Source organism: Oxyura jamaicensis, chromosome 6 (genome assembly GCF_011077185.1).
Source record: "Oxyura jamaicensis isolate SHBP4307 breed ruddy duck chromosome 6, BPBGC_Ojam_1.0, whole genome shotgun sequence".
NCBI classification, from domain to species: Eukaryota; Metazoa; Chordata; class Aves; order Anseriformes; family Anatidae; genus Oxyura; species Oxyura jamaicensis.
The window spans coordinates 33623145-33646594 of record NC_048898.1 but is presented as its reverse complement, the minus strand read 5'-3'; the positions used below and the strand labels follow the sequence as shown (position 1 = coordinate 33646594).

Here is a 23450-nt window from a genome sequence, read left to right as displayed (position 1 = left end):
TATTAGCAGTGTAATGATCCTTTTCAGATTATTAAAACTCTGAGACACACCACTGGGCATAACGAGGTTGCATGAATTTAGGGACAGCTGTGCACCACCGACTGTAACCAGGCTCTAAACATTTTCAGCTTTTGCTAGCAGAGGGACCAGAGGATAGTGGTATCCTCTGTTATTCATTCAGTGTAGGATGACAGCATTCACAGGACACAGAACACTAACACTGCCCTAGCCCCAACCATTTTTTTTGTAGTAGAGATTAAGCACATGTGAGATTGTGCCCACTAACATCAACAGGCTGCTTCTGCTGGGCTGGGACCTGCCCATCAATGACTGTACTTAGACAAATGCATTGCAGCAGCTATTTAATACAAATTCAGCTTACATTTATTTTAATTCAATTTTCAAGCGGCAAGCAGTTTTTCAGGTACTTCTCTGTATTTGCCAGATACTGAGCAGCAGCACATCCTAATGCCAGCAAAAGCTCTAGTACCAGCAGCAAACCAATAAAAAGAAACCCCTACATCTCCAAAATCACTTTTCAGTAACTCTGTAATGCCGTGTTTAACAGACTTAGTGGTTATAACAGAGTTCTGCTCTTCTGTGCAGATGAGCTCAGTGGTCCTGGGCCACCTAAATGCTTTTCAGAACACACAGCTGAGCTAAACATTGCTCTCTGTACCTTGTGCAGCCTTGCTAGCACAGTGCACAGCAAAAAACAAGCTTAGGAATTCTGGAAAAAGTGGAATTCTGAATGTGTTCACTTGCTTACTTCCCTCAAAGAGTGTAACGCTTTTGAATGTTGAACTGTTTGCTGTACTTTTTACTTCATTTTCTTTTCCCACTTTCCAATTTCTGATTAAATTAATCCCTTAAAGGAAAAATAGAAATTCAGATAACACTGAATTCATTTGATTAAACGACTTGAGTCATTTAAAGCCTTTGGCCCATATATAGATTAAGTCTTTTAGCATAGTAAATGTCACAGAAAAGTTCTAACTATTTCCTCAGCGCAGTTGAAGTCTATTTTAAACAGGGATCAAGAAAGTGGCACTGCTTTCTCCAGTCAGGGCTTCTCCACAAAACAAGAACACTTTCTTTCTCCATTTTTTTTATATATATATTTTTCCCTCCTGGCAGTTGCGGATACTCAGCACAAAACCTGAAAACTCTCCATAATTCACTGTGCTGTCACGATGATGACTGAGTTAATGTTTCTGTTGACATGCCAGTTCGGTCAATGTAACCCAGCTCCATTTTCCAGCAGTATCTGATCTGGCATCCAGTACAAGACTGAAAGAATAATTCAGTTTTTCTTCTATAAGCAAACCAAATGCATATAGGAGAATATCCATCAAATGATGAAGGTTTGAACGAGCATTTTCCGAACAGGCTGTTAAGGCCAGGCCTCCTTCACTGATCCCACAGGATCCATTCCCAGTACATCCACTATAAAATGGGTGGTTCAGACTTGACAGTCCCTTTCTTTTATGGTTGCCCTTCTCCTGCTTCTGAGGTATCTTTTAGTCCTGAGTGTTTCGACGTTTGAAAATCTTAGAGCAAAGGTGCTTCATACTTACTTTAAATTCTTCTTCCAGCCCTATTTTGACGAGGTTTGGCGCTGCACTGTGCGATGTTTGTAGATGTTTTTCTAAGGATGACACATCGAGCTCCGTGTCACCGTAGAGGTAGTATTCAAGTAAGGCTTGATAAATGAAGGAGTACTGCATCTGGAACAAACAACAGGCATATAAGCATACTGCATGGCAGGGCAGACAAATCGTACCATGTCTGGCACTTCCATTCATCTCATTGGGCCTACAACTCATTGATCACCAACGTGTACCTTAGGCTAAAACAGAGTTCCTGTTACATCACTCCTTAAATTCCACTCAGTTGTGCAAGAGGAAACCCTGGACATGATAGCACAAGATAACGTACATGACAGTGATGTATCTCCATGCAAAGACTGAACGTGCCTCCATCTCCTTCCCCAGCATTACCCTTCCGGGTTTTGCTCATTTCCCAGTTACCGAGGTGTGCAACACAACAGGGAATATCACAGTGGAGATACAAATGCACATTAAGCAACTTGAAGAAAACTTGAAACTTAAAAAAATTGAAGTTTCAACCAATTACTACTTACATCCGTCTGAACCATCTGCGGACGCTGATTACGGATTCTTGAAACAAACTCGAAAACATCAACTTTCTGTTCAGCATGCATCATGTCTATTATGGCATCTATAACGATAAACGTGCCTGTTCGGCCCACACCAGCGCTGAAAAGGAGGGAAAAAAAGACAAAAAAAAAAAAAAAGAATTGAACTACAAAGTCTGCAAGAATTGCTACGGCAACGACAGAGGTGGAGCTTGTGCTGTTTCTACTGAACTGAAATACTCACTGCGAAACACACGCTTTCATTTTTGATTTCAGTAGTGATAGCAACAGAAAAGGATCTAGGTTTTTAACCTAAAAAGTTACCTCTTCTAACAGCTTAGAAATGGTAAGATCAAAGTTATGTTACTCAAAGACCTTTGGAAAAACAAACAAACAAACAAACACAAACAAAAAAAACTGTGCTTGACCAGTTAAAATAATAGTCTAAAATTAAATTTTAAATATTTTTCTTTTTTTTTCCTCTTTTCTGCATGACTGCTGTTACAAGTTTTACACTTCATAACATTGCAATCCCCAAATATATATATATATATATATTTTCAAATATCCTTCAACAGCCACGAGAGGGAGCAAGATTACTATAAATTATATCGCTCCCGATTTTCAGCTCTTCCTTTCAGAGGAAAAGGGCATGGCATCCTGTGCTAGGCATTAATAGCTCTCCCTTAACCTCCTGTTAGCTTACTTCATACAGCAACTGCTGTAACGCCCAGAAACACCTTCCGAATCACGACAAACATTTCTCCCCTCATCCCCACGTGCCCAAAAGACGCAGATTAACTTTCGGCAAGGAAACGGCAGGTTTTAAATCATCTCCGAAGAAAACAATTACCGCATGCGGCCATTCAGTGCAGCCAGGCCTCCCTTCCCTCTCGCTTCCTTTCATTCACGCTTGACCTCTCCCACAGCAGCTGGCTCCACCTCGAGCCCTACTTTCTTGACTCAGACTTTACGGAGATTTCCCTCCTCCTGACACGTCCTGGAGGCCACCTCTTGGCCGTGATGTGCTCCCCCCTCAGCTCGCACTGCCCCTCTGCCACCCACCCGCTGGGCTCACACCCCTGGGCCCCTCTCTCGTCCCTCGCACGTGGGTGCCCACGTCCCCTCTGCCTGCCGTCAGCTTCCTGCAGACCAACATCAAATTCAGTATGGCAAAAATGTGTTTTGGCAGAAACTGCCAATTCCCCTCCCCTTCCAGTACTTTACCTACTGCTCTTTACTTCCAAGTGCCAAATTAGCGTTTTTTTATCCTTCAAAAATCTCTGACTGAGCAGTTTTTACTCAGAATGACTGGATGATATTTTTGCAAAAGCTCCCCCCAAAATGTTACTCACTATCGATGAGTTTCCCTTTCCTTTTCCCAACAATTCCATAGTGTCATATCCTGCCTGTAGCGGAAATTAAGTGTCACCTTTCTCATTCGTTACTTCTATAGCAGGCCAAAGCGCCACACAAACCCCCGCCTGGCATGTAGTGCAGTCACTGCATGCCGCTGGACCAGTATATTTAAATATAAAATGTGTCATTAGAAGTCTGATTAGATTTATCTTTATTTTGTCTCCACTTCTCTTGATTAAATTAAGCACAGGACTTCCTCCTCGTTCAAAATAAAGCTCAGACCCAGTATTAGTCTCAACAGCTAAAGGCTGAAAAAATATTGTGGGTTTCTCAAAGGAAAGGCTATGTGAGACTACTGAAGTCTTGTTCCTTCTGAGGCTTTTCTTTAAGACTCTTATCCATGACACATGGGAGAGAAGACAAATTCAAGCATGGCAAGGTCTGCATGAAAACAAAAAACAAGAGGCTAGCTGGGCAGGACAACCATGCTCTTTGCAATAGTGCACAGGGAGTCCTCAAGGACTCTCCGAGTATTTCTAGATGTCCAACAAAAGTAACAGATAAGAAAGAAATACATGAATCGACAACCATTTCCTTGAAAACAAAACCCAGGAAGACAAAGCTGCTATTATTCTCTTTTTACTCTAACCTCACTCGATATGATAATTGTTCCTAAGAAGACACTTCCTGCTCAATTATAACATTACAGTTGCTACACAGATTGTAATTATTCTTTTAAAACTGATTTTTTGATTGTGGTTTCATTAACATTTAATTTCAAACACCTAAGCACAAACTTTTAACAGCAGCAAGTTCACGTGGTTGCGACTGAATGAGTGGGATTATGCTCTGCTTCGGTATGTAGTACATTTCTTAAATTGCAGCATTTCAATCTCTTAAATGCAAGCCTTTATTTCAAAATTTCGAGGCATTTAATGGGAAATTTACATAGCAAACTGATTTTATTGTGGGAAAAGTGGAGGATGAATTCTCAGAGGAGCATTTAGTGGCAAAGGTCACAGATTTGTATTACAAGTCTGTTTTTCTGACAAAGAACATATTTATAGCAAAGATCACCCATGGATAAAACAAAACCTTCTGTCCGAGTATTAAAGTGACAGCAAAGACAAATCTTTTGAAACTGTTCTTACCCCTGGCTCTAAAAAGCTTCGCATAGTATTGACCTTTATATGCATACATATGCACACAAACACAAAAAAACTCGTAGCCTATTAACAGAAAAGATACATTTAGCCTAAATGTTCCATGAGTAACTCCAGGCCAAACTCATCGAATGGTTGGAAGAGTTCAAACCTACCTGCAGTGAACCACTACTGGCCCAGCATGGGCAGGATTCAACGTTTTGACTTTCTTCAGGAATTTCAGCATCCCAATAGGTGTGAAAGGCACTCCGAAATCGGGCCAGCTGGTGAAGTGAAGCTGTGTAACGAGCCTCAGTGCTTTACAACCGTCATGCAGCTGCAGGGAACACACAGACTCTGAGTTTGACATCTCATTTTCCATGCCGAGATTTATAAACAAACTCCCATGATTATGACTTGTATTTCTGCAACACCTGGACCCTGACTCAAGGATTAGACACTTACAACATATGTACAATATAAACACGGAGTAGAATTACCATATATTCTTCAAATGCATGCTTGCAGAGGAAACTGGAATAATCCCAGGTTACGATATGTGAAGAATAACATTCACAATGTATACAAATAATGGATCAAACCTCAAGTCCTTTTTCTCTTATAAAATCCTCATGACACTTCTTTTAGCAACTTCACATGAAACTCAGCAAGTTCACTCTAAACATTCAAGACCTGCATCACTATGAGGTGTCGAATGCCAACTTTAGCAAACTGCTTTATCATGAAAAGCTGAAAGATGGGGATAAACATTTACATCAACACATTAGAGGACAGCTATGGGTATTATCCACTGCTTCACGTGGCCTGTGTTGACTATCAGCACTCTATCATACATGAAAAATAAAATGAAAGTAGTTCTAGATGGCTGTACATAGCTTATCAGCTCTCACTAGACATACTCCCTGAAATAAATATGATGATTCCATCTGAAGACTTCAATCTGCATTAGACTGTAATTGCATTACAAACACAGCAACCCCCCCTTTACGGGGTGAGGATCTCTAGAAGCTTGTCCTTGTAAGAGGCAACACTCTGTGGATGTGCACGCAGTCATCACCTCTGTCTCTCTTGCGATCTAAAGCTTTAATTGTGCTGAAGACCAAGGTTATGACAGAAGCCAAGCTGTAATGCTGTCTGACTTGGCCATCCACAGATCGCTCCAAATGCCCAGCTATATCCAAATTTACTCATTTATCTACCTATACACTTTGTCCCCCAAAAGTTCAACACTCTGCTCCTGTTCTCTTTCCTTGATGATCACAACAACTTGCTGTCGCACTTGGCTACAGGCAAGAAGAAACCTGAACGGAGCTTACTGCAATTCATTAAACGGCCGTGGCCGCGATGCATGCCGTCACATAGCGCCCACCAGCCCGCCCAGAAGTGGCACAGCACCCTTCCTGATTTGCAAACGTGTAACCTACTTTCCAAATCTATTTTATTTTAATTTGACGTTGCAATGATTTCCTTCAAAAGTTAAAACGGATGCAGAGAGGAGCATTGTTACTGACCGACTGGACGCAGAACTTGCGAATGGTGTAGTCCACGAGAACGATGCAATCTTCCACCGACACGCGGATGTTCCCGTAAGTCCAGCACCCCTGATCAGGCCAATACTGATAGCATTTCTCCTGTACAAACACACAGTGAAGTTTGTCACACCGAATCTGACTTCACTGCTGGTCACACATAAAACGAGGCAGGTATTTGAAAACTGTGCACAGAAGTACTACATTGGAGTATGTGGAGTTTGTCATCTGACAGAAGACAGCTTTAACACTTTGCCAGTGATATCGATGATTAAATTTATGCAGGGAAGGGTGTGAAAAGCTTTGAAGCTGTTTTTTAAACTATCCAGATCTAAACCACATGGGGGGGGCGGGGGTAGGGGGAGCTTTCTGATGCTAGAGAGGGAACTTTGATGTCTTGACCCTTTATTTTTAAGCTTTGGGTGTAGTCAGTGAGAAATGTGAGGGAGTCCTCATGTAGGAGTCATCAGGAACATCGAGTTTTAACAGTTTAACAATTCTGGCTTCTCAGACTGGAAACAAGCTCTTCTTACAGACTGCTTTGCTATTTGAGTGCCTGATCAAACAACGCTACTATTACAGTAAAATAAAGCAGAAGTGAACAGGTGAAGAAGGAGAGCCTTTCCTCATCACTGCTGTGAGATGAGAGTACCTGAATTATCTTCTCTTTCTTGTTTTAAATAAATAAATAAAACACAGAACCCCTTATGAAGGCCAGCGTGCCATTTCCCCCAAGGCCTCCCGAGGCAGGTGCCGCTGTCACCACCCCAGCACGGCTGGCAGGAGAGGTCACCTCCGAGCAGCAGAACAGGCACCAGCAAGCTGCTGGTCTCTGCCTGCTTTGCCTCCTGGCTTTCACAGCTACCAGGGAAACAAGATTTGCTTCTGGGGTGCGTGGTTTGGAGGACTTTAGGTATTTATACAACAAGGCTGTAGCACAAACAGCGTAGCAAGCTGTCCCCCAGAAGAAAAAAATGACTACTTAAGCACCTCTTGTCAAAGTCTCTCGTGATGGTGCACTTCCTTAATGTTTTGACTTAGCTTCTAAAATCTGCGAGGCAGGAAAGAAGTTGAATGTTTGAAGCTCGTTGCGCCTCGGTGCTCAGCCAATACGCGCGGAAAGTCTCACACAACAGGAGGAGCACCGCGCGCCGGGGGAATGTGGGAACAGGAAGCAGCAGAATCGCTCTCACAAGAGAGCAGCCTTGTTTTTCAATTGTTGTGTGCATGCCCCAGAAAGGATTTTGAAACATAATACTCAGAATACAAATGAATAGAGTTTTTCTCTTCATTTCTAACCAAAACCACCCACGAGTGCAGGCCTGTGCTGACAAAAAACAAAGGCACAAGAATGTGCCTTTGGCTACGGGCTACACAGGACAACATCAGCTATTAGAATTTTGTCCTCAAGATCTACTAGCATAAATTTGTACTTTGGGAAGTTAAAAGTACGTTTACTAGCAGGCGCTCAGATGAGCTTTTAGCTCCTTTTCGGGGCTGGAAAAGGAAGTGGTCAGATAAACGGCTGGCCAGGTGCTGAGCAGCCGCAGCTACTTTTGGATCACAACTTTGGTAGAGACATCCTCTGTCATGCTGAAAGCTCCTTACCTCTTTCCTTTCTTTCAAGTTTGTTAACATGACGATAACTGCAGACTTCTGCTCCCATATCATCCTCCAGAAGTCATTGACTGTTTCTTGCTTGGGTCCTGCACACAGAACACAGCTCCACTCAACAGATGTGCCAGCAGCACCACAGCACGTGCCAACACCCCCTGTGCTGGCTGCCCACCCAGAACTGTTTACTACAAACTACTTGTGCTTTGACCCATACTGCCTATTTCTTAAAAATAGTAACAATAATATTTTAAAAAAATAATAAAAGAAAAAAAAAATCCTATTTTATTTTACACAATTATTTTTCCTCACCCAAACACCCAGTTGAGAAAAAAGAAGAGAGAAACAAAGTGGAGATGGAGTGGATAAAAGCAATTCTCCAAGCTAAGAGCAGTACCTGAAGGTTGAAAGGCAGTGGGTGCCCTCATGCTCACTTCACTTTCATTTACAGTCTAACCTTTAAAGCTCACCTCACATTTGGCCACCATCTGAACCCGAAAATAACCTTTATAAAACTTCTAAAATTAAATACGTTCAGCCATAAAATGCACATAATAGGGAGATGAGAATGAATTACCTTGTGCTGCTATAAATTTATTCTTTTCTTTATAACCCTATGGAAATAAATATCATAGAGTTAAAAAATGAAATGTCAGTGTGTGCTGGCAGAAAAGTGCCTGTTTAATATTAATTTACAGTCAAAGTTAGCAGTTTGGCTAGCAGTGGAAAACTGAACTTACATCTATATATGATGCATTAATGTAGTCTGAAGGTGGGACTCCATCTATTTGGGACAAAATCACTCTGGAATGATCATCTGGGAAAAAAAAGGCAAGCATTACAAGCACATTTGCATTTGAATCAGTCTTCAGTATGTTACTTCCTTACAAGTATCAGGACAGGCTTAGCATCAGCTGTCTCCCAAACCGCAGGCTGGACCCCAGCTGGCTCAGAAGTGCTCTGCTCTGTTCCAGCTAAACCCTGTGGACACCACGAGTGGGTTTTGGTGGCCCTCCACCTCCTCCTGCCAGAGCCTGACTGTAGGTGCACACTGCAAAGCGCAGCACTTTCATAAGGGTTTGTGGCTGCAAGAGCCAGACCTGGAGGGGGACATCGCTGCCCAAGGCGGCTGAGGGGGCTCCGCTGAACTCAGCAGCAGCTGCGGGCTGTCCCCAGCTCTCACTAAGAAACTTCCTCCACAGAAGTCTTGCTTTGTCCTCACACTTGAGGGTTGCTGGGACTGCATCTCTAGAACAGTGGAAGCCCAAACTTCACTCTATTTTATTTCAACTCTGAAATACCAGTTTGACTTAAAGTCATTAGGAAGAACACCGAGAGGTTTTATATCACAACACTTGATAAGCATTATAGAAAAACATAACCTAAGATGATCAAGAGCTAGAAACATGCCGCAGCAAAATAATCAGGTTTTACAGAGATATGAAAAACACCTGTGACCAGTGAAATTACGCTACTCAAGTATTTCCAGCAAATGAACACCGCCACCATGCTCAGTGCCAGCCAGATAAAGCGTCTGATTTAGAAGAAAAGGTAATGTCTTACATGGAAGGATGTTAGGATATCTGTTTTTCTCCCTGTTTTCTTCCTTATTTGCCATTTCAAATGTTCCCTGCACATATCCAGGTGTTAATGACTGAAAAAAAGATACAAAGAGTCAACGTGTTATAAAAGAGCTAACTGCTGACTGCACACAGCATAGGAAAAATCTGCATTTCTACATAATGCCTCTCATCCAACAGAATTAAACATATTTTATTTTTTTTTCCAAAAAATAACTTTCATTACTCTAAAACAGGAAACCATGTCCTGGCAGATTTCACTGCAGGAAACGAGTTCAGCAGTTTTGAAAAATAAGTAATTTTTCCACCAGAAATCACAGTTATTTAGAAGACTGTTAAAATCTGAGCTGCTGCTTTAAGATGCCATCTGCCATCATGATTCATTGCGCCGTGACCCAGCCATGCGGATGCATCGCTCTGTCGAGCTCTGCTCCAATAGCTACTTTTAGCAATAGCAGTTGGTTCAATAACAGAAGCAGAGTTTGATTGTTAATAGCTCAGTGCTGAGAACATTAAATATCAACCGTCTTGCCCAGATCTACAGGTGAGACTACAATTCTGGCAGAAAGGGAGGAAAAAAGTAAATCACAATTTAGTATTGAAGCTCGGTGTAAGAGCACAAGTAAAAATTTTGCTTGTAATCAGCAAGATCTAAGGCTGCAGATAAATTTAGTCAGGCTTAAAAAAAAAAAGTCTTTCAGAACAATCAAATGAGAAGAAGAAATGAGAAATGGAGAGGAAGATGGTGAAGATAAAAAGAAGGAGGTGCCAGAGGTGGAACTGCTTCATCTCCACAGCTATTGCTGATGAGATATCATCACCAAGAGGCAACGGGGGCTTCACTACAGGCTGGAGAGATGTGGCTGCTATGGAAAAGGCCCATGGAAAAACAAGGAATGCTACTCATCCAGACACATGGCATGAGACTCCTGTTCCCTGCACTTTGAGATGCCCCGCTCATGACAAACAGGGTAAAGGAGCATGGAGGTCCTTCAGGTTTGTTACGTTGACCTCCTCAAACAATGCTAGTGTATGTTGGATCACAGTGAGGTAAAATCCCAGCAGTTTGGGAGCGCAGAACCTCCTTCTCCCACCTCCTTTCTACCTCCCCCACTTCCCCCAAATCTGCTCAGCCTACTCTGAATCACTTAGGGGAAGGGAAAATTGGGAAATGACTGTATTTTAAGAATTAGCTTAAAGCAAATGTCCCTGCTTGTCTGTCATAAAGCACTGTTTGGACTTTCCCCTTAAAAACAGAAATCAGTGTTGTCAGGGTTACATAGGATAGAAAGGGGGAGGGAGGAAAAGAGGGAGGACCTCACCAACACAAAAAGAACAGCACCTTGCATTTGTGGTTTTTTTTTGGTTGGTTGGTTGGTTGGTTGTTTTTTTCTTTATATCACTTAAACTTGTGAATGTAAGAGAAAGGAGAGAGAAGGTTAAAAAAAAAAAAAAAAAGCAACCAGATAGAAAAGAAAGCTACTCCAAGTAAACTGCCTAATTCCTAATTCAATTGAAACCCGTGCTTTTGCTAATTAAAACAAATTAAAATACATTTACAATTTTAAGAAACAAAAATTGAATTTATGTTTTGTATAACAGTAAATAATTAACACTCATTCTGAAGATAGCCAAAAAAATTCCCAATGAAATGTCATATTAGTCCTGCATCTTTATGTGAAAAATGCATGAAAAATAACTATCACTCCACAGTAATCTTTCTAGTCCCTGCTCCTCACTTCTGCAACGCCACGACACCTCTGTGGACACTTCCTAATGTCACACCACCCTGCTTAAGGACTGCTTTGGACCCCATGCAAGGACACAGCCCGTTTCAGTAGGCTTCACAACCCAACCACCTCCAGAGGGGAAGATGAGATTCAACAAAGATGCACTTGGTCATGTCCTCCTCCCACACGTCATGAGGAGCTGATGAGTGTTGGTGGCACTGGGTTGTCTGCCCAGTGGGTACTGGGTCACTGTGATTTTATCTGCTCCCACTTCACAGGAACCCTAAAAAGCTCCGTGAAGTGATAGAGCGGTTTGACCTATCCAACCACGGGACATTTTTTTTTTTTTTTTTTTTTTTTTTTTTTCACTGCATGAACTACAGGGACATCTTAAGTCAAAATTAAAACTTCAAAGCCAAATTCTTAGGAAGTTTTTTCAGACATTAATCTGAAGGTTAGGCAATGACCTAGCCATCATACACTTCAACGAACATTCAGCTCATTTTGCGTTACGGATAATAAATAGAGGCAAGACTTATTTGAGGGACCAATACAGAAGGGAATATATTTGTTTTGATTTGTTTGTTTCTTTTGTTGTGAAGAAAGAAAACACACTTCCTAGTGCCCTATGTTTACACAGTAATCAAATAAAAATTAATAAAATGAAGATACCAAGGGTAGGAGACTGCTATTTAAGTGTACAAGTGCAAAATGTGCAATTTCGGTTAGTTTAGGCTTTAAGGGTAAAATGAAAAGCACTGAAGAACACAATCAGGTCCATAAATCTAACAGAACTGTCCTCAAAAATCCTTTCTATCTGCTGTGCACTGTTTGCCTACCAGTGCTTGCTTTGTTTTACTTTCACTAGAAAAATCCCTTGGTCCCAACTCCTCTGGGCGGTGCACATGCGCAGCCGCTGCTGGCTCACAACAGTGCCAAAACACCAAAATCAGCCAAAATCTGTTTCAAATTCTCAAGGGAGACCCTGTATCTGTGTCCCCTGGGATGACAGGCCCAGCGAGGTAACCCTGTGGCCAGCCTGCTGGGCTGGAGCTGCCACGTAGGGGCCTGCTGGGGCTGGCACGCAGGCCTCCTGTGATGGCAGGTCGCGATTTCTCAACCGTTTTCCTTCTCTCATCGCAACAGCAGACTTCTGTTTATCCATTTTCCCGTTTTATGCCATAATATTGATCACTGACGCTCAATTTTCACCTTTCCTTCCCCTCTCAGGTTTGAGCAAGCAGCCACAGGCAATATAATGGGGGAAAAAAACAGCACAAAACCCATCAAGCTGACGTTATGTACCATCACCCCCAGTCACTTACAAGCCTGCTCTACACGTGCCTGTTCATTTACAGGTATTGGACCACAGTTTTCAGACTTGGAGCCTGTGTGCAGACAGAAGCTCAACCGCTCGCAGCACGATGCAGAAAACGATCCAAGCAGAGCAGGTTTTAAAATAAAAATAGATTGCTTGTTTCACTCCTGACTGTGGAACATATTAATCAGGAGAGCCAAAATTCACAACTGTGCATCTTGACAAATTAGTTTTCACATTCATTTTGTCGAGTTAGATAAATATCTCCACAATGCTGTGTCTCTTGCAAGGCAAAGAAATTATTCCTTTTAAATATACCATCAAACAAATTGCAGATATAAATATGCTACCAATTAAGAAGGTAACATAACAGACTGTCTAATTAATGCATGCACTGGTTTTGACAACTCTGTATTTGACATTTAATCTACTGCTCTGTGCAACTTGCTTCTGCTGCTAAGGGAAGTGAAGAGAAATAATGAAAGTTTGGGGAAGGCCCATGAAATCATAGGCATGCGAGGGCAGGCTGGCAGTGCCACGTTTCGCCATGGACACCGGCTCTGCAGCAGCTCACCACAGGCTCTGGTTAAGACTCATTGTCGCAACCACACGCAGCTGAAGTTTGGGTTACATGCGGAAAACAGAATCTCCTTTCTGGCTAAGGCAACACTTTAGAGAAACCCTCACAGCTGAGATACTTCATGGAAACGTATCTGCTAGGGCACCAAGACCCATAAAGAGGGAAGTGATGGGAGAGCAAAAGGTCAAATCACCAAAAAAACCCAAATCTCATTAGGGCAATAAGGCCATACTCTCTTCTACCCTAAGTACTTCCCATAGAGGTGAGGCGCTCACTTGTAAAAATTGCTTCCCCCTACCAACAAGAAAATCAAAACTAAAGAGATTCTTATTCCACTTTCCTCTCTACCACAGACCTTCTTTAAACGTTAGTGAGTTTATATATGACAAATTTGGCATCACAGAGTCACACAGCAGTCAACCTTTCAGATTTTGCCACAGGGCAGTGCGCGAAGGCGTGCAGAGAGGTAATGCCCAGGTCATGAATGCTGAAGCAGAACGTCCCCCTCTTCAAATGCCCCAAGCAACGTAATAAAAACAGCATTCCAGCCTCAAAAACTGACCCAGCCAAAATGAAAAAGTGTTAAAGGAGGACAAACTGTACCAGCACACTCACACAACATGTGACAAGGTTGTGAGATACCAGCATCACACACACAACATTTTTTAACAAATTGTTAACATTTGCAGACATTTTGATTTGCTTCCTATTTTTCACTATGCAGCTGTTCACCCCAAATCTGATGACTTACATTGAACTCCTCCCGGAACAGTTTCCCTTCATCTGCTGACCGGATCCTTATTTCCTCTTCAAGATTTTCTACTGGAATAGGGAAATATTTCTTTGGGCCTGAAGGAGACCTGCTGAGCAGCATCACCCTTTGCTGTTCTGTCAGTTCAAGGAAAATAAACGTTAAAGCCATGTTCAGAGCACACCAATAAATTAATTCAAATTGCAAATTAATTTGTATGTTGGAGGATGTCAAAACATACTCCTCAAACGAGATTGAAATCAGTGATAAAGCTGCTTTTAAATGAAATAAGAAACCAAAGCCACAGGCCAAGTGACTTCTTCAAGACACACTCAGCTCAAGTAGAACCACTACTGGTAACATCAATGGTTTCTGTACTCACACCAGATTACAGTGTGACCAAGTTTTGTTTAGGAAAGAAGAAGGTTCCCCTTCTTCTGCTGAGGAACAGACAGCAGCCGAGAGCCACACTGCAGCACAGCACGGACCGGAGGGACAATTTTTGGTATTTATCTGCAGGAGATACTACTGGATTACTTCACACATAAGGCGAGGGGCACCTGTAGCCTGGTAGACGAGCATGACTGCCAGCAGCCAGGCTTCAAAACTAAACCCTCCCAATGAGTGCATGAACCACTGATCGACAGGCACGGAGAAACTCCAGAGCAGGTTCAGCTGGGCTTGTGCACAACCACCGGGACTGAACAGGAAGCACCCGGGGTATATTTAGAAGCCCAAATTTCTTGACTTTTTCTTCCACATTACTTTAACCAAGTCTTCAGTTCAGATGTAGCATTGTGGATTTGACAGAAAGAACCACCGTAACTATTACATTTCATTACATTTTCCTCTTTGTTATGGCCACAAAATTTACAAGCAAGAACCTAATGGCTCCTCGACATGTACTGTGTTTGAACTTCCTGAGCCCCACTGAGCCACCAGCCCTGGGGGCTCCCTGCTCAAGGAAATAAAAGCAGCACATTCAAAAAAGCCAGGGGAAAACATTTATCAATTCCTGGGAGTATTTTATTTTAGTCCATCTGGCTTACAGCACTTCCCTATCTCATCCCCTTGCTTGCCTCTGTTTACGTGCAGGAACAACTTGCTACTTTCACAAAGACGTAAGGGTTTTGTTTGTTTGTTTGTTTGTTTGTTTGACTTTTAAGAAGAAATATAACAATCCTTTCTCTTAATATAATGACCACAGTGCCAGAAACTTGGATCTCAGTCAGCATCCTAATAAAACTTTTATAAAGAACCTGAAGAACATTTACAAAGTATTTGCTGCATCACAACATGAAGTGAAAGTTATTTAAAACCAACAACTGGAAGTTTAGATAGATCAATGCAGATTAGATAGATAGATAGATAGATAGATAGATATAGAGGACCTCTTTTTTTTTTTTTTCTATTTTCTCTTTATTAATAATCTTAGAACTTACATTATAAAATAAGAGATAAGTATAATTAATGCTTGCATAATTGAATTCTTGATGAATGACAGAGTGTGTGCATACACACACAATTCACACAGACAAGGAAAGCAAATCTCTCCTTACCCTGTTCTTCTAAGATTCCATTTGGCATCTTTTTGTCACCGGAGTTCACAACAGCTTTCCGATGTCTTCTGAACCTTAAATACACATGCCACGTTAATCTGAGAAACTATGTTTAAAGGTAACATGCACTTTCCCAAATCAGCCTTTACCAACCATGTAAGCCTGGAGAAACTGTTTCTGTTCATCTTCCCGTGAACTGCTACGGCGAGAGCCGCTAGCACCACGGCTCCCTGTCCTGCGCTGTGATGGAGGCTGCCGCACCATGCGCACACACGCTTTCATTTCCTCATTAGATCATATCAGAACAAGACTGAACTAGTTCTGCACGCAATGCTCCGCACAGACCTACCTGAAAAAATAGCCAGCCAACAGAATGAAGATGATGAACACCAGCAGCAGGATCAGCATGGAAGTCAGCAGGTCCTTGTGTAAACTGTTCTCCTCCGTAGAGTCTGCAAAATGAAAGACAGTGAATGTGAAGCAGCACAGAAGCAGACTGCCTCATCCAGCACAGGCAGAAACAGCCTGGGATATCAGAAACCGTTGGTTCTATGCAACAATCTGCTTGCGCTTACTAAAAAGCATCACAAATTTATTTAATATATGCAAAGCTGAAATCAAAAGGTTTTTTTTTTGTTGTTGTTGTTGTTGTTGTTGTTGTTTTCCCCTCAAAGGCACACACACACAGAGCACTCACTATCTGTTGCTGAGTGTCACATATTTTTGGGGGTTGTCTGGTTAGCAAAAAATTTAAGGTAAGTTTAAGTGCTGTAAGGTCCTGAACTACATTTGAAGCCCATTCAGAAAGTTTCCTTGTGCAAGGATCCTTGTGCACCGCAGCTGCTTTTCAGCCAGCCAGAAATCATCCAGGGGTGCCACCCCTTGCTTAGACTTTATCTACTCCAAAGGCATGGCGTCTGTTTAAAGCACATGTAACTTATCCAACGTGACACGCCACGATGTACGCAAATACAGGCAGGGATTTTTATAAACACTCAGAATGGAGATAAAAACAAATCTATGTTATATCCAGCACAAACTGCAAGTCTCACCCTTCTGTTAACAGTGGTTTTTTTCCAATGTATGTGGCACTTCGCATTTCAGTTTCAGTGTGCCTTCTGTAACCTTTTAATGCTCCTGAACAATATATAACACATTAAAATCACACACAAAAAAGAGAGCATGTTTTGTTTAAGCAAACAAAACTCTCAGCCTTAGTTTTCAGCAAGAAAAATACAGCCTTGCTGCCAGGTTCTCCTTACGACCAGGCGCGTAAACCCAAGTTTCGGCATCGGAATGGGGCAGATGGGGCTGGGAATTATTGCCCAAAGCAAGTGGGCAGAGCTCTCCTTGATCACAACTGGACAGCATCCCTGCAGTAGCAGCCCATGCTCATAGCATCTGCCAGCAAGGGTCTCGGGGCCCCAGTTCTCTGTCCATACAGCAGCCTTCCTCAGCCTTCCCCGTGTGCTCTTTTTGTCAGCCTTCTTACCAAGGTATCCTCTACCAAAAAGAAGGCAGTTTTGGTTGCTGGTGGCTTTCTTTTTAAACTGCATTTACACATCCTTAATGAGTTCCTCACGATTTCTATGGTGGTCTTTGAACGTGGAGAGAGGCAGCAGTAATTCTAACACCTCTTGCATTTGTGCTTACCTAAACTCTTTCATTTCACTTTCTGAGTAGGCCACAAGCCATGACATAAAATATCATTCAATCACAAGATTACAGTAACTACCTAAAACTACAAAGTGGTCCTCCTAACAACACCAGCCCTGTATCAAACGGTATTTTTCCACGTCGTGGGTAATCAGCGCTTCAAAACAAATGAGCCTGGTCATATTTAAGTCACGGGTGAGAGAGCAGGAGGCAAGCTTGATTAACACTGTTGAAAAGAAACTCCACAAAGAGAAAACATAAAATTTGGAGAGAAGAAATGTGAGGTTTCGCAAGTAGCATATTAGGGCCTGGAATAAAACCTCCTTTATAGGCATATCCATAGGGCAGGCAGGGAGAGCAGCTACCTCAGTCTACATAATAGTACGAAGAAAGGCAAGGCAGTAAAATGCATAAAACTTGACATTTCAGTGGTATATGAAGACAAAAGTGACAGGCATGACAAAATCGTAATCAGAAACCAGCACTTGACAGGCTTTCAGAAAATCACTCCTGTAGGAAGTGTCTGGTTGGGATCACAGCAGGCAGAAGCAGCCTAACAATTTCTGTGTAGCATTTAGCAATACTCTCTATAGAAACAATAATCTGGCAAATAAAGAAACAAGAAGTATGTATTTGCCTTTCATGGGTAAAATGAACCGCTTTAGCCGACTTCTGTAGTTTGGAAATTTGAGACTGAATATCTCAGATCCTCCAGGATCTGGGGGTTTTGTTAGTGCTTATAATCGCTTCTGTTTCAAGATGCCTAAGACAAAATGACAAACAGCAAAAAAATCTGAGTCACGGGGGAATTAAAATTTCCCTCAGTCCATTACACAACACAAAATCCCCCATCTCTTCCTTTCCGAAGAGCTGACACATCTCACACCCTATTTTTAAGGGGACCTTGGAAAACTGATTCATGAACAAGGGCCACGAACAGCTTCCAGTGCAACCCTGGAGCAGTGCAGCCTCCTGCCGGAGGACTGCCCATGCTTCCTTCAGGACAGGGCAGCCCTGCAACGACCGCTGCAATTCTCTGCATCAAGATCTTTCCTCTCCCCCTACAAGGAGATGAGGCCAAAACCCATGAATGGCTCTTTCTTCCTCGTTTGTGGGCACATCTATTTCTGAAGCCTTGCGGTGGCACTTCAGTGGCCTCACCAGAGCCTGCACGTAAGGCATCGCATGATTTTAAACAGTTGCATTTATTACCTGTATTTTATTCCGTGTCCACACTGGTGATTTTATAAATGCAACCCAAAAATTGCAACAGAAGGCTGTGACAGGGCTTGGGCCACTCTAGATTCACATACAGATAGACCTTTGGCCAAGATAACTCTACGTATTAAGTCAGATTTTAATGGGAGACTGAAACACAGACCTGAAATATTTCTTTAATCAGTGCTGATTCAAAAGTTGACAACTGAAACATGAGTAAGTACATGCAGAAAAGGCAGATGTCTTCTAAAGCATCTTCTGTACCACAGCCATGCTGGGGAAAATTTCCTGCTGCTCCAACACAAAGAGAGCAGTGGCCCAAAACCGCATGGTTTTCTGCTCACAGCTACATGAAAACAATTGTCTAGAGGGTACATTTCAGAACTACAATGAAATAGGGACTTTCAGCTTGGCAGAGGAGGAGGATTGTCACCAGAAGGATGGTGTCAACCCCTCGTGCTTCCCCTGCCACCCACCGAGTCTGACTCACGGGTCCTTCCCTCCTGTATTGCCTGCGCTGCTGTCCCAGATGTCTGTAAGGCTTTTTCTGGAAATGCATCACCATTTCCTTCAGGGTTAGGATGTTCCTAGTTTCAGTGTGCTAGCATTAAAAACAAAAGCAACCACAACAAAAAGGGGAACTAACGGCAGTATCTACACAACAACACGTCCTGCTGTCCTCCCTCCATACTCCCTCTACGGCTTTGCTCTTCTTCATCCCTGGATCACTTCCTTTACGTGTAGGACTGGGATAGTACAGTGGCCCACGAATGCAAGTGACAGCAACATTGGTATGTAGGCATTGCTTCCATCAGACTGAGGCTGGATGGAGGAGCTCTTTACCACGTCTCTGCTGAAGATTTAAGCTCAGCTTGCATCAGATTTGGCACCCAGCTTGGCTGGTGGCCATGCAAGGCCTCAGGCCATAATTTAGGGGAGATGTCAGACCACATGGGAGTGCTAAGTATCTTTTACATTGCTCCCTCACTTACACCACTAAACCTGTTGATGTTTCAAAGACCAATCAAGCTTCTTCACTGTTAATTGTGGCCTTTCAATGCTCCTCACAAGCCCCAAAGGGCAGATAACTGTTTCCAAACTCACCAAGAATAACTGCAGGGAGTAGCCAAGCTTCCCAAAGCGTGCAGCCCTGGCACAGAAACCCTTTCACACTCCTGCCGTGCTGCAGGTACTGGGGATGCTACTTGCACTGCAGATGCACGTGTGGCACAGGCTGTCCTTGGACTGATTCTGTGGTGAAGACACACCCGAGATACATACTTTGGGCAGTCCTTAGCACTTTTCATGGACATGGGCAGTTCTGAAACCTCAGGATTGTGTGAGTAGCAAAATATTGAAATATTTTTGTTGCTGCCATAAAACCTTTTGCAAGTGCTTAACTTCTGTCTGCCTCTCAGCAGGTTTAACAGTGATTGATTTACCATAATCTTGCACATTACTGTGTGCCTCACGGACTGAAAAACCTTAAAGCTAACTCACTGCATGGAGAGCTCGCCTCCTTCCTCAGTTTCCCCAGAGCTGTGCTGCCTCCTGCAGGCTTGGCTGAATTCATGCTGCGAGGCAGGGCAGGACCAAGTGCCCCACTCAGTGGGAACCCCAAATCCAGCCTGAGCCCCCTCAAGCTACTTTTGGACAAGAAAACCCCAGGCTGCAGTGAGTCGCTGCACTTCACGGCAGCTGCCTGCAGAGAGGAAGCAGCCAGCCAGCCAATGACCAGGAGCTGGCTTTGATAGGCATGAAAACAAACCCGAAGTAAAAAAAGCCTGAAGAAAAGGTAAAGGAAATAGAAAGATGGGGGAAAACAGCATCCAAAGCCTGCTTCTCTCCTCATGTTCTTCTGCAGCAAATGAAAGAATCATGCTGGCGTTTGCCATCCCGAAGACCAATTCTGCACAGCTGGACTGAGCCCAGCAACCTGCCACCATCAGCCATAGCCAGGTATTTATGAAGTTCTGCTTTTCAAACAAATTATTGGAATTGAGCTTCAAAAACAAATTATTGGAATTGAGCTTCAAAGGAAAAAGTATCTACCAGCAAAGCAGCCCTTTGGCTTTCAAAAAATTAAGTAAATTGGGCCAGCCTTCTTCAAAACTCAGCTTTATGATGATGCCCTGTTTTATTTTTTATTACATGAAAAGGCACCACTCCAGTGTCTTGCATGAAGGTCAACACCTCTGGGTTCAGTTCTGGCAATCCCACAGTAAGACTTCATTCTTTCTGTACGTTTCCTCCATTATTTTCAACACAAGAGAGACTGAGACATACTGCAAATTTTGCGACCAACAAAGGGCTATCAAGATAATCAAGAGACTTGAGCACCAGCCCTACAAGGAAAGGCTGAGAGAATTGGGACTGCTCAGCCTGGAGAGGAGGAGGCTCAGGGGGATCCCACCCATGTCCATAACTACCCAAAGGGAGGGCACTAAGAGGACGGACCCAGGCTCCTTTCAGCAGCACCCAGGGTCAGGCCCAGAGGCCTCAGGCCCAAGCTGGAGCCCTGGGGGCTGCCCCTGGCCCCCAGCAGCACGTCTGTGCTGGGCAGGTGCCGCAGCCCTGGCACAGGCTGCCCAGAGAGGGGCTGGGGGCTGCTCCTGGGGAGCTGCAAACCCACCGGGACCTGGGGCTGGGCACCCTGCTCTGGTGCCCCCACTCATCTGATAACTTCATCGTCTCTGCATCTTAATACATTGGCAGTGGAAAGTGTAAAGAGGGGCATCAATACCATGAGAGATTCATGCAGTAAACACTGCTGAAATCCTTTCCAAACATTTAAATTTAAGAGTTTTACTACTGCAGCTCCCAGACTGCCTTCACATTTAAATGACATAACTAGTGTAAAACAAAACAAAACAAAGCAACAAGAAGAAGTAAAAGAATCCTGACTATGCTTAACACTGGATAACTCATTAATATGTAACTAACTGGGAAATATTTCAATTCTATGCACCAGCATCATCTCTAAACAGTTTGTTATGTGTATTTGATAGCATAAGGTTTTATCTACCCGAAAAGTACATGCAAATCCAAATAAACAAATTTAGGCAAATCCAAATAAATAAATATTGCTTTATATTTAATGCAGTTGAATACCGAGTAAGTGGCAGTACAATTTCTCCAGTAAATCACGGTGCAATAAAACCCAGACTATTCTGATTGCATTAAATGGGAATTTCATGGCAGCAATTTCGTGGTACTTCTGCAGGAAGCAAAATGGCAGCAATGCTGAAAAACTGAGTAATATTCAAAAACATCCCATCTTTTTGGGTCATTCATCAAATCTGCATGCAAAATGACAACTCTTCCCAGTTATTTCCATACTCTTTTAAATAGAGTTTTCTTGGTACTTTAATCAGAAACCTTTATTTATTTTTTTAATATTTTATTAGCTCAGTAGCTATTAAAAGTATTAGATAATCCTATTATCTTGGAACCCTCCATACAGCAATCTGTTTTCAGTGTGCATGTTTTGTTTATCAGACAGAACTCTTCTTTGCTTCTCACAGCAAAGTAATGAAGGCTTTGATATTTCTAAAAAAAAAGTTTAGTTGTACTAATAAATTCTAACTGGTCTCACTGAAATTAAGATTTAATTAAAATATGGAAGATAAGACTACTCTTGCCCACATTATCAGGCTCACATTCAACACAATTTTGAATTAAATTGTGAAGGTGAACAGCATCTACGGGGAAGTCCTTTTTTGTTTTAAATAATTATATTAAAATGTTCTAGGAATTGAAACAGCTAACAAGGTTTCTTCCCAATTCCCATATTCATACAAATACGTATTACATATTCAGACAAATATTAATAACTTGTTCTTCTAAAGCTCCAGTGCCATACAAGAGGCAGGGCAAAGACAACTACTTGACAGTATTTCAGAGCTGTTTATTAGCATTTTGTACATACCTTCATTTTTATTTATATTAAGAATTTACTCGGTTTGAATGACCTAAGCAAAACAAGGGAAAGCAGCACTCTGCTGCCCTGAAGTCTTACGTCTTGCTGAACACAAATGCCTAAGACCTGAGTTGCTACAAATACAGACCGAAAAGATGAACGTGGGATCCAAAATGATTTCAGCACAGTGTTTATATGCAACACAATCAGCTTTGTTTTCCTGCAGCCAAGGCCACACAGAAGCTATTCATTCTGAAATCCATCTCCGAGGTGAGCACAGCGCCGTGCACGGCCACTGCCTGAACAGACAAATAAGCACTGTCAAACCGCCAGCACCCAGCAGCAGCCACACAGGCATTTGAAGACACCTAGCTGGGTTTATGAAGGGTAAGGACAACGTGCTGCTCAGATTTGCCATCCAGTCATAGAACATAATAGCAGAATCAATGGTCTTAAACTAACTAAATAAATAAAATAAAATAAAAAGACTTGAACTAGCCCTTCTACAGAACTGTGCTGTGTTAGGCCAGTTACAGGAGGTCCTGAAGCAAGAGGAAGAAATGTCAAAGAAAGAAGAAAATGAGGAGAAATAAGAGATGCCATGGTGGACCAGAGAGTAGAAGATTGCTCTCTGGTCTTCGAAAAAAAACTGTTCTATTTTTCACCTGACCTCACCTTATGCAGGACACCTGCACTATTATCCACCTCCAGCTCTTCCTTACATAACTCACATCACTGAAAAGACAACAGAAATATTGTAGTTCCTCCTGCTGTTCTGTTGCTTAAGCAACTCTGCCTCTATTTCAAAATATCAGTGTGTCAGTTGTGTATTTCCCACACACGGGAAAGAGAAAGTAAAGTTACAACACCAGTAAAAGAGAGGTCAAACACAGATGTCATCAGGCAAGATTAGAACATTATGGAGAAATATTCAGGGTGTCACTGCAGGGACCTCACCAGTCCTTTTCCCTCCCTATTCCCACCCCTGCCAATTAAATGGTGGCCTTACTTGTCGTCGTGGTGGGTTTGGGTAATTCAGTTCCATTTGGTGGTAAAGCCTGCACAATCAGAAAGCTAACACAGAGTAGCAGGAACGAACAGGGATGTTCCATCCTGGATCTGAAAGACAAGAAAAGCGTAAGATAATTTTTTAGGTGAAATTACTATTACCTTTTTCCTCTCTTCAGAACAAAATTAAAGAAAAAGCAATGCTTGCTTTACACAAGGGAAGCTTTAAAACTTGTTTTATACCCTCCCATTGCCTTATCACTTAACTTTCTTTTTTGATGCAAAGGGGAAGGAAATGCATTAAGAAT

The 23450-nt window shown here is 42.5% G+C and overlaps 1 protein-coding gene across 10 annotated transcripts in view; it reads right to left on the bottom strand.

Moving 5' to 3' along the window:
• PTPRE (protein tyrosine phosphatase receptor type E) overlaps nucleotides 1–23450 on the bottom strand; it is a 91643-nt gene that overhangs the window by 11610 nt on the left and 56583 nt on the right. For 9 of the 10 annotated variants that reach the window (XM_035329856.1, XM_035329857.1, XM_035329852.1 and 6 more), the window contains 12 exons: nucleotides 23144–23253; nucleotides 15691–15793; nucleotides 15342–15415; nucleotides 13783–13919; nucleotides 9387–9477; nucleotides 8564–8640; nucleotides 8401–8437; nucleotides 7818–7915; nucleotides 6192–6311; nucleotides 4836–4996; nucleotides 2144–2279; nucleotides 1578–1727 (listed from right to left, as the gene is read on the bottom strand). In XM_035329856.1, the coding sequence (XP_035185747.1) occupies nucleotides 1578–1727; nucleotides 2144–2279; nucleotides 4836–4996; nucleotides 6192–6311; nucleotides 7818–7915; nucleotides 8401–8437; nucleotides 8564–8640; nucleotides 9387–9477; nucleotides 13783–13919; nucleotides 15342–15415; nucleotides 15691–15793; nucleotides 23144–23246 (1287 nt within the window). In that variant the 5' untranslated portion in view covers nucleotides 23247–23253. Of the gene's footprint in view, nucleotides 1–1577; nucleotides 1728–2143; nucleotides 2280–4835; nucleotides 4997–6191; nucleotides 6312–7817; nucleotides 7916–8400; nucleotides 8438–8563; nucleotides 8641–9386; nucleotides 9478–13782; nucleotides 13920–15341; nucleotides 15416–15494; nucleotides 15625–15690; nucleotides 15794–23143; nucleotides 23254–23450 lie in introns of those variants that run through there. The other variant, XM_035329860.1, reaches the window with a different exon arrangement.